The sequence below is a fragment of the Ambystoma mexicanum genome, chromosome 11 (assembly GCF_040938575.1).
Source record: "Ambystoma mexicanum isolate Mex_15411 chromosome 11, UKY_AmexF1_1, whole genome shotgun sequence".
Classification (NCBI taxonomy): Eukaryota; Metazoa; Chordata; class Amphibia; order Caudata; family Ambystomatidae; genus Ambystoma; species Ambystoma mexicanum.
The window spans coordinates 92,338,185-92,356,492 of record NC_090934.1 but is presented as its reverse complement, the minus strand read 5'-3'; the positions used below and the strand labels follow the sequence as shown (position 1 = coordinate 92,356,492).

Genomic DNA, 18,308 nt, shown 5'->3' with positions numbered 1-18,308 from the left:
TACCAACCAACCAACTCTTTACAAGTAAGTACAACACTTGATTTCTTTTCTAGGCAGAAGTCCCAATCCCTTCAAAGTCTTTTCCCTTAGAGCATGAGTGTTCTCAGTGGCAGAAGGGGGGTCACTAGGACTAGTGACCAACAGGCAGTGTTAGAATAAGTTCTTTAGTAGCAAAAGTCAGAGTTTCCTTAGGAAAACTGGCAACCAAGTGAGTACTTTACTTCTAGGGTTAGAAGAGGGTCCAGGGGCTTCACAGAAGGCACCCCCAGCAGGATTCTAGCAGTGGGACTGGGTGTACTGGACGAAGGACCTCCCAATCACAGAAAACACCCCAGGACTACACAGAAATCCCAACAGGCTTAAGGTAAGTATATACCCAAGCCAACACAGTACCTCAGCAATGAAGAAGAGATTGCAGCAGGAGAACTTCAGGGACTGCAGCCAAATACCCGGTCACTGGATTCCTTGTCCTGGAGACTGAACACAAGACCTCAGAAGGGACTTTGCAGCAGGGATCGATGAAGAAGGCTCTAGGCAAGATTTCTCTCGTGGCTGAATGCGGTTCTGCGGGATTGGCGCCTTTTCAAGGAGCACAGAAGAAGACAGAAAATCGCGGTTGAATTCTCGTCGTTTAAAAGGTCCAGCACTCTTGTGAGGGGACTTTTTGGACTCGATTCGTGTCTCTGGAGATAGACCAAGATGCCCACGAAGTTTCAGCGAGATTCAGAATTCGGAAGACCGTGCACCGCACAGTGGCAGGAGGTCCCAGGGTATTGCAAGAACGCAAGGTCACAGCAACCCGTGGGATGGCTCAAAATGCAGGTCGTCTTGAGTCTAGTAGGTCTCACCAGGCTCTGGGTTCGGGTCGTCGTTTTCGGAGTCCCCAGGTCGATCGGAAGGAAGGGCTGCAGCAGGCTCCGGTTACAAAGCAGGCTCTCCAGCCGCTGGAAATCATTCCCGCCGCTTTTCCTTCGTCATCCTCTTCGGTTTTCTGTTCCAGTGGTCGACATGACTTCAGCTTCCAGGTTTCCAGTATTTATCAGGAACTGCAACACAACCTCTGCATTCTCTCCCCGCATTTTACAAGAAAGGGGCGTTTGGCTGTCCAATCAGGACAGCCAACCCCCCACTGGGATTTGGCCCAGTTGAAGGAAGACCTAAGACAAAGGAGGGGGAAGTTTGGGACCCCTCCCCCACTTCCTGTGCTTACAGACTGACTGGAGCCTGGGCGGGGTGTCCAGGGGACTCCCGTCAAAGGCAAAACTCAAACAAAGGATTTTCCCGCCCTGGATGTCAGGGGAAGGAACAAGAAACGACAAGAAACACTAAAATGGCAGAAAAAGAAGACAGGGGCCATTTTGGTAAAAATGAGCACCCTTGGGTGCCTTTACTGCAGCTGTGATTACAGCACGCGGTAAAGGTGCACCAAATTAGTAAAAGGTATCACTGCCACCAGCCATTAAAGGTAAGCTTGTCACTGTAACAGAATTGTTACAGTTTAAATGTGAAAGGGGATACATTGTATCTCCCCAGCACTCCACATAAGGTGGGGTGTGCTGGTTTCACAGAAGTAAATGTAAAAGGGATCCAAAGATCCTTTCTACCCTTGGGAACTGTAGTTCACTCAAGGTTAGCACAAGAAAGTTAAATGGGGAGCCCCTAGGGCAACCCAGCAACAACAGGCACTTATTGGCAATAAGTTGTTAGACATGATAACTTTAAAAAGACACTATGGAGAGTCTTAAAAATGACACCCATAAAAAGAGTTAAAGACAGGTGAGTGTGGAAAAAGGTTCCCACTCACTGAGGTATTAATGGAAAATATCTCACTAGAAAAGCAAAAAGTTCTGGAGTTGAACCAGGCAAGGAAGATTTACCAGCCCTGTGGAAATCTTACCTAACACTGGCGAATCCCAGGTCTGTGAGTAGCTGGACGGTCCTCGCAGTGTGTTCGACGGAGAGTTCCCTCGTCCTTGAGCGGATGAGCCAGTCGTCCAGGTAGGGGTAGACGTGAATCCCCTGCAGGCGCAGCCGCGCCGCCACTGGTGCTAGGCACTTGGTAAAGACCCTGGGGGCCGACTTCAATCCGAACGGCAGTGCTCTGAATTGGTAGTGGCGTCCCTGGACGACGAACCTGAGGAACTTTCGGTGACTTTTGAGGATGGGAACGTGAAAGTATGCATCCTCCAGGTCCAATGACGATAGAAAGTCGCCTTCCTCCAGTTGTCCCAGCACGTGCTGGAGGGTGACCATCCTGAACTTCTGTGATCTGATGTATTTGTTAAAACGACGAAGGTCCAGGATGGGGCGCCAGCCGCCCGTCTTCTTCCTGACGAGGAAGTACCTTGAGTATACCCCGGAGCCCCGGAGCCTCTTCGGGACAAGCTTGATGGCGCCTTTCCTGAGCATCGCCCGTACTTCCAACAGCAGTTGCGGGACGTGATTTTCCTTCCTGGCCACAGTTGGAACGTGAGGGCACTTCTTCAGGAATTCGATAGAGTGTCCTCTTGCCAGGGTATCCAGCACCCAACGGTCGGTGGAGATGGACTTCCACACGCCGACGAAGTTCGTCAGCCGGCCTCCCACCGGGGTGCTTCGGTGGGGGCCCGAGACCACGGCTGGTTCAGTCCTGCTTGGAGGTGGTGGCCTTGCCGCCCTGGCCACCTTGCCGACGGCGGCGAGATGCTCCCTGCTTGCTGCAACCCCTGTAGGCCTCCTGAGACGAGGAGCGTGCCGCCTGGCGGTAGGACGACGAGCCACCGCTGGATCCCTTGGAGGCACCCTGTCTGCCTCCGGAGCTCCGAAAGGGCTGTGGGTTGCTGAATGGCTCTTAGAGCGCGGGCCGTCTCTCTGTCCGTTTTTATGGCTTGGAGGGATTCGTCCACCGCCTTCCCGAACAAGTTGCTGCCGTCGAACAGCATGTCCAACACCCTGGTCTGGACGTCCTGACGGAAGTCGGTCGCCCGGAGCCAACCCCGTCGTCGTAGGCAAACACTGTTGCCCAGCTGGCGGAAACCGGTATCGGCAATATCGGTTGCCACCGTTATGGCGTGGTCCGACGCCACCTCGCCCTCTTGCAGTATTTCCAGGGCCTCGGACCTCTTGTCGTCCGGCAGGAAGTCCAATACGGGGGCCAGATTAAACCAGAGCTCCCTGTCATAATTGGCCACGATCGCCAGGGCTTTGGCCGCTTTGATCGTCGTCGCCGCCGATGAAATGACCCGCCGCCCCATGGCGTCCAACTTCTTTCCCTCGCCGTCCGGCGGGGAATTCGACGTCGAGGCTCCTGACCCCGCCGCTTTCTTCTTCGCCGCCGCCGAGACGACCGAGTCTGGCGTTGGCTGGGCCCTGAGGCACAGGGGAGCGGTTTCGGGGACCCGGTACTTCTTCTCGTACCGGTCCCGTTTGGCTGGTGCCGTGGAGGGGTTCTTGAGAACCGACAGGCCCTCCTCCCAGATGTCATCGATTAGGGGCACCGCAATGACCGTCTTCCTCTTGGCCTCCCGGCGCTGATAGAGGGAATTCGGACGCCCTGGCGATCATGGCGTGGAATGAGCCAATCTCGTTGGGCGGCGAGGCCCGTGCGACGGGAGACCCGTTCCGTCGCCCTCAGAACCCGTCGTCGAGCCCAACGCACCATCATCTCCCGACTCGTGGAAGGATGAGGAGGGAACTGTAGGCCTTACGGGGACGAGCGGAGGAGAGGGTTGGGTCCTCCGTCGTTTGTTCTGAGGACTTCCCGACGGGCCAGGTTGCGGGTCCTCCGGCCTGGGCCGTGGGAATCTCGTCCTTATCTCAGAGCATAAGGACTGGATGGCAGACAAAATGGCCGCCGAGCCATCCTGAGGCCTAGGATCCGGCTGCGCCCGAAGGGAAGGCCGCTCTTCCTCACCATCGTCGTCTTCCTCGGTTATCTCCCGAGGATCTTCCTGACGGGATCGGACGAGGCGGACTCCGAGCTCGAGGAGGGCACCGTGCCCCCCCTCGCTTCTTCCATCATGGCGGCCACGACGATGGGCTGAAAAGAGGATTCCCTCCTTGGCGGCAGGGAAAGTCTAGTCCCGGAGGCGGTCTCCGCTGGCGGTGTCTCTGCCGGCTTGGCCAGAGTCACCGCGATAGCCTCGATAGAGGCCTTCGCCTGCTAGGTAGGGGCCTTCACCACCTTAGGTGCGTCCCGGGCCCTCTCCTTCGGGGGAGGGGCAACGCCCCCTCCCCCTCTTCCGAGATCGGACAGGGCTTCTCCCGAAGCTTACCCGGGGTCTCGGACTTTCTCTTTTCGAACCGGAGTGTTGGCTCGTGGTTGACGGTGCCGGGGAAGGTGCGCCCTGCCTGGCGACCGAAGAGCCCGACCTTTCGGCGCTCCCGGAGCCAGCGGACTCGCGGCGCTTGGCCTGGTGTTGGGCTCCCGTCGCCGGGGCGCCCGCACAGGACTTAGAAGCCCGCTCTGACCCTTTCTTCTTCTTCTCACCCGTCGAGCCCTTCTCCAACCAGCTTGCGAGACGGGATCGACGGTCCCTCATGGTCCGCTCCGACAAGTTCTTGCAGAACTGGCAGTCCTTCTCTACATGAGTCTTGTCCCCATGAAGACAGTAGAGGCATCGCGAATGTTCTTCTTCCTTGAACACATTCTGTAGCCCGCATCCAGGGCAGCTGCGAAACAGCTTGGGTCCGGGCGACGAACTCGCATCCTGGGCCATCTCGAAGTAGGCCGCGAATCTTCTGGAATCCTCCAAGAAGTTGATTCGACGAAATCTTCACCATTGAGGGGCGTAGGAAAATCCTGCAACGGGTAGCCGTTAACGGGAGTAGAAACAGCAGAGCTTGAGGCTCGATTAACCGAAAAAATGTGAAAATTCACCTGAAAAAGCGCGAAACACGCAGTAAAAGCTCGAGAGCTAAGCACGAGGACTCCCAACACTCGAACGTGCGGTAAAAATCTGAAGATGGCTGCCAGGGGCGGGGCTTAGGTAGAGGGCAGTCATTGGCTGTGGTCAGTATGTCGCAGAGATCAGTGATTGGTTACTACTACGAAAGACAGATCAGAAACGAAACTGATATTTTTTCTTTACCGAGGATTCCCAGCCTGACGACGGGGAATATTCATGAGCATGTGAATCCATGCCAGACCCCATGCTGGAGAACATCAACCTTAGTATCCAAATTTGGCAAAAATCTGACCCCTAGGTTATCAAAAAATTTGACCCTGGGGATAACAGCATTCCCCCCAATATATGGTCTTGAAATGTATCCTTCTCATCCCTTTCAATAAACACGAGTGCGGATTTTGCTACGTTAACCACCAAATCCAGCTCTTCCATTGAAGTAGCATACTCCAAAATAAGTGCCTGCAGAGCTCTTGTTGTGCATACCATCAAAACAGAGTAATCCGCATATACTAGTACTGGTAATGGTCGTCCTGCCAATTTTGGAACATCAAGGAGAAACCCTAGGAGGTGATTAAGGAGCCCATTTATATAAAGGCAAAAAAAGAAGATGTGCAAGCACACATCCCTGTCGAACCCCCAATTCGACAGGGAAGGAGCATGTACATTGCCCACTTACACCACTCCTAACACATGCCCTCATGGAACTATGCAAACTTGCCAAAAGTTTCACTAGCGGTCCTGGGCAATTCATGGACCTGACCACCTCACCACAACTTAGTGCGATTAACTTTGTCAAATGCAGTGCTTATGTCCATGAATGCTAGATAGACCGTCGCCTCCTCCAAATAGAGAGAATGCGCCACTAACAAATAAAGATTCAGAACCTGCTCCACCGCTCCCCGCCATGGCCTAAAACCTAGCTGGACCGAAGACATGATTTCACTACTTGCAACCCAGTCTTCCAGTCGGGCCAGAATGGCTCAACCTAGTATTTTGAATAAAAAGTCCAGGAGAGATATTGGTCTGTATGAGGCCGGACAGGCCTGAGCCCCCTTTTTGTAAATTGGCTGGATAACTGCCATGTGCCATAACTGGAGAAAAGGCCCACACGCACAGATTTCATTAAACCCTTGCGTCAGTATGGGAGACAATAAATCTGGCGCCATGACAAACAAATCATCTGTAACATACTCGCTACATACCATATTAACCATTGTCACTGAACTTTCAGATTCGAATGTATGTCCTGCATAGTAGAGATTTGAAAAATGGTCCACTCTGGCCTACTCTGTGACCATACTGACCGGGTGTCTAAATTATATTTATAATACAGACCTTTCTGTACAATCTCCCAGAATAGCTCACAATCATTATTCTTGGCGGCCTTCACCCAGGCTTCCAAAGCTTCTTCCTCGATTGCCCGTTTTCTAATTGCTATAGATTTCTCATAGTGGGACCTAGCACCAATAATGGCAAAAGATTTTTCTTAGCTTTCGAGCAATCCTGGTCACACACCCCCCATTTCTCTTCCCAGCTTGTTTACCTAGACCACAAGTAAAACATGCAAAATTTGTGTCAGCAGCCTCCCAAACTCCTCTGAAATATTTATATTCTCTGTGGTCCCTGACAACAAGCTATCTAGTTCACGAGAACTTGACACTACTGCCTTTTGCAATAGTTACTCATTGTCCATTTAAGTCTGCGCTGCGAGGTATCCATGGATACCTTTGGACGATAGACCTGCTTCGACATGTTCATCCGTAACACTGACTTAATCTGGCATCAGGTAATATTATCCCCATATATATGGTCGCCGTAAATAATATCGCCGGGAAAAGATCGCGGCGATATTATATGGGTATAGGGGCCAAAAAAAATAAAAAAGTTTGGGGGTTCCGGGGTGTCCCCCGCATGTTCCATGCAATAATGTCGCCACACAAAACGGCTATTTTTCGGCAATATTTTTGCATGGCGAGAATTTTGTGGCGACATTATTACATGGAACCCTTAATCTCCAATCTAATAGGCTAATGGTTGCTACATATATCGTCCAGCATCCCAAACTTTTTAGTAAGTCCCCAGTGCCCAACTGATGTGCAGAAAAGAAATCCATTGTCGAACTTCCCCCTTGTACAGGAAAAGTAATTTTGCCGGGGATATCCCCACAGAAGCGACCATTGGTGGAGCGTAAACCTCATTTATACAGATAATGCCAGAGACGCAACCCCTCCAAACAGAGCCTAGTATCCACCATGACTGCAGAGGGAATAACTACCACCAAATCTTCAGTGCTGTCATATAGATTATCGAATGTACCACTACCCAATTTCGCATTAAAATCTCCTTCCGAAACTACACACACATTAGCCCACAAGGGCCTGGCCAAGAGTTCCTCCAAGACTAGAGCCAACCCCCACATACAGTTCTTTCCATATTGCTCATGGGGGCTATTGTAGAGGTTTACAACCAAAAGATCTGACTGGCCCTGCGGGAAAACTAACAACCAAGATAAATTGTACCAGGGTTGTCAAAGTCACAAGTGCACTCACCAGGTGCGTTTTAACTGCAGTGCACAACCCACCATAGCTTATTATTCGCCTGTTCTTATCTGCTGTGCACTGATCTCATCCTGCGACCATGTCTCCTGGAGCAAAATTACATCTGCCTCATTCAGTGCTCAAGCTGTGTTTCGGCATGAGCCAGCCTTGTTCCTTCCAGCCGCATTCCATGACAGCAGGGTCAAACCTTCCCTGCCTCGTTCAAAATCCCATATTCAGGGGGGTCACGACAGCCCCTAGTTCACTCTCTTGGGGCATACCAGATGCCACCCCAGGGGGTGGAGAGGGGGGCTCACAACATGCGCTACCATCAAGGTCTGTCAGGCAATCATATTGATTCCTAGTTTGTGTCGAAACAGACACATTACCATTAGGGCCTGGTGCTCCAACCCTCCTTAGGCCCTGCATCTGCTGAGCCACATGGGTAGTATACCAGCATGGCATCAGAGGCATTTTCAAGAAGCATTGCCCTGATCCCAACCTGGTGCCCCTCTGCCAGCTCTATCATGGGGATAGAAAAAGTTCAAAGGGGCCAGCCAGGTCCTACGGTCAAGGCAAGGCCTACCTACTTGTGTGTTTCTTAAAGTTATCACCACACAGTCCTCCACAATGGATTTAGTCATGGAACCCACCCACGATATTCTACAGGTCAATAGGATTAAACAAGGATCTATTAAACTCCCCAGAATATGTGAATTAATCCATTGGGCTGATTTATTAATCAAAGCCCCACAATCCTCACTGCTCTCATTGCTCAGAGTTGGCACATTTAATATCACTGCCAATAGGGGAAGAGCCTCATATGTGGCGTCCTGTCCAGTGGTCATAGTAGGGACAGCCACAGAACTTGAACCCTCTCCCCCTGCGGGTGCAAGTCCAACTGGCACTGGGGTGATTTGCCCTAACCCTTTGGCGAAGAGTCTCCCTCCTTCCTCTATTAGCAAATGCCAGTTCAGACACTCTAATCTGCTAATCCAGTCGTATGACTTTTTGCAGGTAAGAGTCCAGGTTCCCGCCCCCCCCTTCAAACATCGATGTGTTCCACTGGGTATCACTCTCCCTAGGCACCACCGCATTCTCAATTGAGACAGACTTTTCCCCATTCCTAGTTTTCCTGGCTTTCTTAGGGCCTTGATTAACTGGAAGGCTAGCGGTTGCTTTGCGTTTGATCACCATTGTATAGACTGCTTTTCTCAACCCACGCAATATCACTTGCGTTATCACTCCTAGAAAAAGTGGTGCAAATAAGCGGGGATCTCTAAAAAGTTTGGATATATTTAAAGATTTAAAAATATATAAAACAATTTATCAACAGTAAGTCAAAAGCCATTTAAAAACTGATGATGTGACAAATGTCTAAAAATCTATGAATCGTGTGTTAAGAACACATAAAACCACCTGGATAGTAAACACCACCTCAACCACTTTGTTCCTCAGATTAATGGGGCTGGAAAATAGTTCAAGCAATATGCCACCTCCTTCCCCCAAGATTGACAATAACGGAAAGGTGCAAGGGTGAAACGAATACAAACAATATTAGGTCCCGGGAATTAAATAACCCAGTCTCAGCCAGTCTTGGCTAAGAAAAACCACAGAATACACAATGTTAAAAAAAAACACGTACCAAGCGCCACGTTGTCCACCGACTACTTACTCAGCCGGACTCTAGGGGAGAGCGTACTTGCTTGCAGGCCTCCTAAGCCCGTCAAAGCCCACCCCAATGTTAGTTAAACCAAGTTTAAAAGTCTGAAATTGCAATTGGGGTTAGCGTGATACCATAGTACAGGTTTACTGGGTAACCAGATAGCAGCACTGGACTGCAGTGGACTACACAGAACCGCACCACTTCACCATTTCCCGCTGCCCTAATATCCTCCGAGTCTTGTGACTCCAGATATGCACACAGTATGCAGGTCAAGCCAACTCCCAAACCATCAAATACGAGGGGCAGGGAACGCCCGACAGTTGTAAGGCGCTGCCGTAGGCCATCTCTCCCCCATGCCCTCCCCATCTGCCAAGATTTGAAAAGGTAGAACAGAGAAAAAATGCCAAACAATTGACAGTTTTAGGCCCCCACCAGGCACGCTACCACCTAGCACTAATAGTCGTGCGAGAAGTGGTGCGAACAAATCAATTAGGGCAATTAAGGCAGTTAGGGCAATTGCGACACTGAGCCTCCAGGTGCCACACCTTAGAAATCACCAGAAAACTCAGGTGGCACTATGGCTCTATAGCTCTGTGGCTGTCTCAGACTTAGAAAGTTTTGTATCTATATTTTTGTCTACGAGTCACAGCAGCAATTAACCCACGTCTCCTCTCTGTAGGTCTGGGGGATTAGGCTCTGGGGCCACTGTTACGGCCGCAGTTACTGCCGGACATTCCTCTGCTCCTGCTCCTTTCATGTGCTCTATGCTTTCAAAATGAGCCCTTTAGAAAGAAAGACACCTTTCCACTCTGCACTCGCGTTAATCTGCAGATTGCAGCTTCGAATACAAAGGACACCCCCCCCCCCGACTCCAGTCCAGTCGTCCAGATTTGCCAGGTATACTCACTAGCTCAATCTTAGTCCCCACCACAGAGAACAGCAGGGGCAGATATGCCAGGTATACTTGCTTGCTCAATCTCGGTCACAGTTTTAGGGGAACAGCAACGAAACAGCCTGCCTCGTTGGCCTCTTCGATTGTAGCAGTTTTTCAAAGCAGCAGCCGGTATGGAACTCCACCTCTCCCAGCAAACACCAACACCAAACAGTGTTAGGAAAGATTTCCATTCCATGTGTAATTTTCCCTCCAGTTGTGTACCCCCCCAACTGTTTGCTTGGTTTAAAAACCATAGTCTGACTTTGCCAGAGGTGCACAGCCTTCTGCTGCACTCCTCTGGGCTTGTCGCTCCCTTTGTTATGAGGAAACTGACATGCCCTTAAAGATGGTCAGTACTGGGAGACTTTGTTTCTCTTAGTCCTGGTCTATGTTGCAACTTTTCTGCAACATATTATAAGTGCGCAATGTACCTTCCAGTATAGGGCACTTGTTCCTAACATTTTCGAAAGGCTCTAGTTACTCTCGAAGGATTTTTTAGAAGTGCAGATGTGCCTTGGACAGGGCTGATGGCAGCTTATCTTTCCATGTATTTTTAACCCTTTCCCGACAGATAAACCGCGGTTGCCGCGTTTGGCACGGTTAGGTGGCCTGGCTCCAAAATGGCCATGCCACGAGGTTCTTTGTCCTGTCCTTTGGTCATTTTGCCCCTTCAGCTTCCCCAGGTCAAGCCGATCCAGGTCAGTCCTTATTTGGGCATGTGTTTTCGAAGGAAGCGCCAAGCTTTCGCAGGCTTCTGCATGCCTTGAGTGTGAGCCCCCAGAGTTAGGGCTGGATTGTCACATCCGGAGTGCCAGGGTCTCTGGTGTGCTGTGAATGCCTGGGACCACCGTGGTCCATGATTGGTCCACGTATGGCATGCCTGTATGTGAGCAGATCTCCCATTGAGTCCTCTTCGTTTTGGCGCAAAGGAGATTTTGGATAAGAGAAGGCTCCAAACACCCATAACATGTCGATCGCTGGAGTTGTCACTGAACGAAGGATAGGATCCAAGTATCCTGAAACTAAGAAGTCGAGTCGAGGGACTGCAGTTGACCCGCTGGAAGGTTTGGCACCCTGAGCCCGCTGTTGTCCTGAAGGAGCCCTCTGCATCTGGTCGTCCTAGAAGGTCTGCGAAGACGCTTCAATAGTGGGACCAACTATTCTCGGCACCTTCATCAAAACCTGCAAGTAAGCCTTTTCGAAAGGGTCAACCAGTTGGCTGACCAGCTTGTGCAGGACCTTTGCCCTGATACCGCTGTCATTTCGAGGAGGCCCTTGAAACTTGGTACATTGCACGCTCTGTGTTCACAGCACTCTCACACCGAATTTCGTACACTTGGCGTTCCCAGGTCTGGAGTAAAGTGAGTGCACCCGAACCAGAGAATACACGGTTACCGTGTCGCCCAGCTGTGGCGACAACCTTTGAAAGTTTATTGCAGCTGTGCCCCGAAGCCTGCTACAGCGGAACTGATCTGATCCATTCACCAGGAGCGGAGAAATCACCACTTTCCCGTTTGGGAATCAACACTAACATTGTTGCTGAAAGCTGCAGAGCCGCGAGATTGCCGCATTTGAACCAGCAACCGAAGTGGCCTTGACTGCCGAAGTTTGGTCCGGAGTGCCCCGGGGGTTGGTGATTAATTGCAATCCTTACCGGCGGCCCCTAGCACATCCATCCATTTTTACGCACGAGTGGCCACTGAGGGCCCCTCTCCTTTCCACTGCTAGTGCAAACTAGCAAACTATTCCCGAACTCTGGAATCTGCTCTGCCCTGTTGGGGAGACCCTCCACGAATAGTGAGAACCTATTCTGCATCAGTTCACCCACCTTCCTGAGCTGCTACAGACCCTTCAAGAGACCCCGTTGTGTCCATCTGCTTTACCACGTGCGCCAGCATTGCATGTACATTTGACCAATAGGCTCCACTCTACTTAGGGATTGGACTCCCTTTCAGTTAGGATTGTGTTTGATGCAGAAGGGCCTAACAACTATTTGTACGACCTGCTTCCTTCCCTGTTTAGGTTGCTGACCCATTTTGGGCATTAACCCTTTAGACCCCATTGGTCTTGTATATATATGTATATTGATAGGATTGTGTTGGCTTGGAAGTATTACTGTAATTTTATTTGTGTGTTGAAACTCAAAGGCCTTGAAATAAATGTATTTGTATTTTAATATATCTACACCTGACTGGGAGTGATTTGTAAGTGTTATTTATTCTGTGTGCTCATTGAGGTCTTTCAGTCACCCTCACCCCTCTAGAGACAAAGTCTTGACCGCAGCTAATGCAACCTTGATTGGTCTTGCTTGACCAGAAGGTTACCATGTTCCAAGAAACTAGGCTGGCTTGCTGAATATCTGCCCACCAGGTCAGAGCTCAGAAATCCGTCTTAAACAGCAGGGAAACAGCCCGCCTCACTGCCTGCTTCGCTTGGAGCAGTGTTTGAAAGCGGCAGCAGGTGTGGAACTCCTCCTCCTCTCCCAGCAAACACCAACCAGCAGGGCAACGTTGTTGAAGTTTTTAAAATGTACTTACGCGTTAAGTGCATTGTTGCAGCCACCACAGATCCAAGGCATCAACGAACATATTGCACCCAGAACTGGTGATTTTAAAATAAATCTACAATGCATGAATACAAAGGAATACTACAATCAGAAAAAGCTGTGTAAGGCCCTCCAAAGGCTTTTCACGTAGTAGAAAAGGCAAGAAGTGGTTGAAGTTACAGAAAGGATACCATAGCTGTATCCAATAAAGCATCCAAAAATCGGAAAGGTTTCAAGGCTGGTTTGACTATCAACTAGTACTATTAGAGCAGATGAAGGAACAGAAAAAAACGAATTGCACCCCAGAGAGACTGGGGAAACAGAGGGCAGGTGGCCACAGGTACTTAGCCTTGGATACAGAACTGCCAGCAACGGCATGTTATTTGTGTACGTGTGCAGATCCAAGGAGGGGAACCATGGCCCTAGGGTGTTTCCGTTTTAGGTAAGGGGTACAAATAGAATCAACTGATCGGTCTCCATTTTGCCTAAAAAGGATGGTCTAGAGGGTGCCTGGCATGTTTTGCTTTAATAGCCAAATTATGAAAAGGTGTTGAGAATGCTACAAAACGCAGACTGCTTCACTTCAGGATCTGACATACAGGAATAAACACATCCTTTCAGCTGTTCATAGTGTGACAATTAATAAGGTGTCGTCATTTATCCCCAAGAGGAGCTCTTTTCCATGAGGCTAAAGAGGGACTGCTGCTACCTAATAGTTGTCTTATGCGGGAAGACCTCATGGAGGAGTCCCCCCTTTTGGGACAAGGACGATCACATGGGGCACAGCCCATTGAATATTGTCACTCCCCAACATTCCCTAGCTCTCCCCAATGTTCAGAGTCACTTTATTGAAAGTAAAACTATGTATTGTTGTAACATAGGAAAAGCTAAAGCCAAAAAGTACTGATACGAGATGGGCCCCAGGGAGGCATGAGGATTAAATTATCAACAGAGATAAAAGACTTTTACAATCCACACAGGAGAAACTGGATGCAAGGGATAAAAATAACAATGGTCTATCAAATGCATCAAGCCCAGCCATGTCAAGCACAGCCGTGTCATACCCTGCTGTGTCTGGCAGCAGGTATAGAGGCTAACCATCGCAAGTGATCCAGGAGGCACTGCCGAAAGACCGGAAGGAAGAGGACGCCAGTGAAGTGCCATGGAAGGCCTCCATGAGTTCTGCAGGAGCCGGGCAGAAGACCAAGCAGGAGAGCGTAGCCGCGGAACAGACTGGAGAAGTACCGTGGACTCAACGGAGCAACGGCAGTAAACCCATAGAGCCGGAGAGAAGACCCACGGTCCCTGGAAGTACCAGTGATGTATCACGATCCCACACAAGATAAAGGGAGGTACAGGAGAACAGGAAGAGACTCACAGGCAGAAGGGAGGCTGGTTCACAAAGCCTTCTCTACCCTAAGTAGTGGAAAGCCAGGTACTGGGTATAACCAAAGAAGGGTCTGGGACCCAAAGGCAAATACCGAAAGTACTAGAGGAACACTTCCTCGCCACAATGGGAAGGAGGAAATCACTGACTGCCAGAGAAGGGTCTGCGACCCAAAACCAATACGTAGGATATTTATTAGAGGACAATCTGCATAGTCACAGTGGGAACGAGAGAACCACCGACCACCAGAGAAGTTTCTGGGACCCCAACAAAAGGGAACTGAGTAAACAAGGAAAACCGCCTTGTCGCAGTGACGGTAAGTCCAGTGATCAACAAAGAAGAGTTTGGGACTTTGCTAACAACAAACCAGCAAAGTGTACATCAAGCTGAAGATTGTGAGAAAACTATGCAAAGTAATGCCAAGTAATACCAGGAGAAGGGAGTCATTATTCTGGTCACAAACTAAGAGTTGTGCTGGAGACACCAGGGTAAGGGAGTCAATCCTCTGGTTTTATTGTGAACTGTATAGATTTACAACAAGAGAAGGGAGCCATTTTCCTGGACGTGGAATTGTATAAAGACTGAGGGAAACCCACCAGCTAGGGGAAGGGAGTAAATCCCCCTGGCATTTTTGTTGCAAGAGAACATTCTTTTGGACGCTATCCAAGCAGCAGTAGAAGGGAGCCATTCTCTCGAAGAAGGACCTCTGTTAGTTTATCGTCTAGTTGTAGTGTGAGGGATAAGGTAAGTTGCGACACAAGACAGTGGAGTTTAATTTGGCAGACCATTTAGTATTAGATTTGAGGCAGGGAAACCCCTGTTAGAGATAGGTATAGGGAGGTCCTTTTTATGCACAAATAAAAAAGTCTATAACTACCAGCATGCCACCTTTGTGTCATCTTCCTTCTTTGACACCCTTACAATAGCCACACATTGTTTCCAATGGGAAATGATTGTAAAGGATAAAGACATTATTTAGAAACTGCAAAAAGCAGATGACATTCTAGAAATAGACAGAAGTTGGCACAAACAAGGGAACAAAATCTACAAAGAACAGCATGAAACAAAAAATTCATTTTGTCAGTTGGTGCAGAGGCATACACAAATGGCAAATGATGTGATTCTCAGACTGTGGGGTGGAGAAGCTGTACAAATGTCAGTTCAAGTACAGCCCATAAAGACAAGACAGAGTTAAGATTCCAAATGCAACTACTGCTTTACAATTAATCATTATTAAGCTTGTAATCGCATTTATTACCCCAGTCGTTGCCACTGGAAGGGGGTTGGCAGTGTAAAGGCTTCGTTTTCCATCGTAAACAGGTCTCCGGTCTCCAAATATTGTGACTTTAAAATGATGGACCATGGAGTCCACCACTTCCCTGAAATAAAGATGAATACTGTACATGTAACCTAAATTTAACAAGGAAGCTTGTACACTACAGAGGCATGAATAAACCATTCCCAGTGACTGCCCTACTTCACCAGGGGGGTGGGGAGAGAGGGGAATAGGGGATTGGAGAAGCAAATAGAATCTAGTGGGATAGCAGATGAGTAAATTCAACATTCAAAATCCAGTCTCCTTCCCTCATCGCACCGGCTGTAGTGCATACTAACCAAATAACATGAGAATTCAGAGAGCAGTGTGTCTCACTGTCTACAGTTACCTGCATGAGACTTAACAGTACAACTCTGGTGTTTCTTATTATATATCATCCATTTGGTTTGTGCTCAAGATGTTATGCACTTAAGTCAAGAAAGTAAGGAAAACAGAGATTGCCATCTGCCACAAGTCACAACATTAGATTCACATTAATACTTTATTCAAGGATACTTGATACAATGTAAAGGGGTCTCAAATATAAACAGGATGGCTTGTTATTCAGCAATATTGTCTCAGAATCCTCCAAAATGTTTACTCCAAGTTCTTCCCAGGCCATTCACAGTCCTGTTTTTGACCTGTCCCCACACTTCTTTCTTGATCTTTTGGCTTTTTCTCTCCCTCCTTTCTGCTCTTGTCTCAGTGGGGAGACTGTCCTTTCAACCACTGGTCACGAATGGCAGGCACCAAATGGGGAATGCTGGATATCATGGCTGGCCCACGTTTTCATAGAGGCCAAGCATCTGGGGTAGCCAGGCTGGTTCACTGGGCTGTTTCTCTCAAGGTACTGGCTCTGCCACCTTATCAACCAACTCTTACTGCCCTCCTCAACCTCACCAGGGGCTCGTACGTAAGGGAATCTTTCATCACAACCCTATACGCTCCACACTACTCTCCTGTACTTCCCCGGTGCTCGGCAGTGTTCTCTTTCCTCCACCCCTTCCAGGCTTACAGTTTATTGGCTCAGGTCCCTCCCTTCCAACTGATGTTCAACCTGCCCCTATCTTTTTATTCTCCTCCATCCTCCTCCAAAAACGCACACCCTACTGCTGAAGCTCCGCCCTTTCCTGGGGGAGCCCTGGTCTAACTGGTTTCAGGAAAGCATTATTATTATTTCTGTATTAGGATTTGTTTACTAGAGTCATTCTGCATCCCTCCTGTTGTGCATCAGCATTTCTCTGCGGCGCAAGCAAATCAAGAATCCCGCCATCTTGAATTTGATTCTCATTGGTGCTCCGCAGTTCTCTGTACCCTATTCTGGAACTGAGGGGTTCTGACACACATATTTAGACTTGTATTTGATCTGTATAAAATATTCCTGATTCCCTCATTACCTGCAACTTCCTGCTCTCGGGATTTGGCGTTTCCCGAGCAGGTACCAGAGAATTTCAAGGATTTAGCTTGTCTAGGTGGATAAAAGATAGGTAGTGCCATACTGTGAAGTCCCCTGGGTTACCCCTGCCTCCAGATGAGGGCATGGTGGGCTTGGCCAGGTGATCCTCTCCACACCACCCCAGGATTCAGCAACACACCGGGGCAGGGGGCGGGTGCCGTGGCACCCAGCTCCCTTAGCCACCACAACCATCACCCCCAAGGAACCGGCATGCTAATTCATTACACCAACCAGATTAGGTTCCTCAGGGTAACATTACTCAACTAACTATAAAAGTTAACATTCCCATTTACACCCTACTTAAGAACTGAATCCTTGTGCCAGAGATCTAGGTTGACCTCAGTTTGCCACAGTGATAGAGACACACAAACACATACATACATACATACATATATATATATATATATATACACACACACACACACACACACACACACACACACAGATACATGCAAACAATGGGCAACCTTTTTCAATTTCAATAGGGCGCGTATATTTGTTCATAAAGCAAGCAATATGTTTATGCAATCTGGACACCCACTTACAAAGAGGCAGAACTGATACCTAGGCCAAGATTAGGTGCTTGTTGAGCGATGCACATTTGTTGTCAAACGTTTAGTCTACTTTTCTAACAAATATTTGACAATTTCACCTAGATTCATTGCAACATGCCGAGTAAGGTAATTCATGAACTCTGTTAAGCAGTCCATGTACCCTGTAGCTCTCTCATACCTTCTCTTGTTCTCTTATTTAACATATTGTTAAAAAAAGAGAACAAGAGAAGACAGCCATGTTTAACCAGGTTACTCACCGTAGTGACCGCCTTACTCCTAGTCCATAATCCCTTTCCTCCACACTTATGGGACATCTCTCCGTCCTGTGGGACGAGACTGGAGCGCTTTGTAAAAGCATCCAAAATTTCAAAAAGAAAAATGTTTCTTTTGTCCTTCCTCTCTTTCTACGCGGGGCCCGGCATGCTGCCGTACCCCCGCCCATCTCGGCTCCGCCCCGCGCATCACCCATCAGTCCTTTCTATAGACCGGGTCAGAGACCCTTTAGCAATAACAAAGGAACTTTATTCGAGGAGACGGCGGGCGTATGGAGGAAAGGGGACTATGAACTAGTAGTAATGTGGTCACTACGGTGAGTAGCCTGGTTATACTCCTACGCCCGTCCCCTTTCCTCCATACTTATGGGAGATTCCCAAGCACTCCTTACAGGAACTATGGGTGGATGGAAAAAAACCCTTACTGGAACAGGTTCTTCAGCACAGCTGGACCAATCTGGGCATCAGCTCTTGAACTCAGGTCTAGACAATGTTTACAAAAAGCCAACGGGGAGGCCCAAGTAGCCGCCTTTGCGATGGTCTCCCAGGGAACATATTTCTGAAAGGCAACTGCGGCTGTCTTGCCCTGCACCAGATGTGCATGAATATCCTTTGGAGGCCTCAGCCCTTGAATGGTCTAAGCTCGGAGGTCCTGTCAAGATAGAACTTAAGAGCCCTTCTAACATCCAGACAGTGTAGAACCCTTTCCGCCTCTGAAGCGCGGTTCGCAAAAAAGACAGGCAAGGTAATAGACTG

The 18,308-nt window shown here is 49.0% G+C and overlaps 1 protein-coding gene across 1 annotated transcript in view; it reads right to left on the bottom strand.

Moving 5' to 3' along the window:
* The window catches only part of LOC138503100 (protein argonaute-3), a 2,065,845-nt gene that overhangs the window by 1,568,100 nt on the left and 479,437 nt on the right, over positions 1 to 18,308 (bottom strand). The window contains exon 3 of the mRNA XM_069622607.1: positions 15,214 to 15,334. Within this exon, the coding sequence (XP_069478708.1) occupies positions 15,214 to 15,334 (121 nt within the window). The remainder of the gene's footprint in view (positions 1 to 15,213; positions 15,335 to 18,308) is intronic.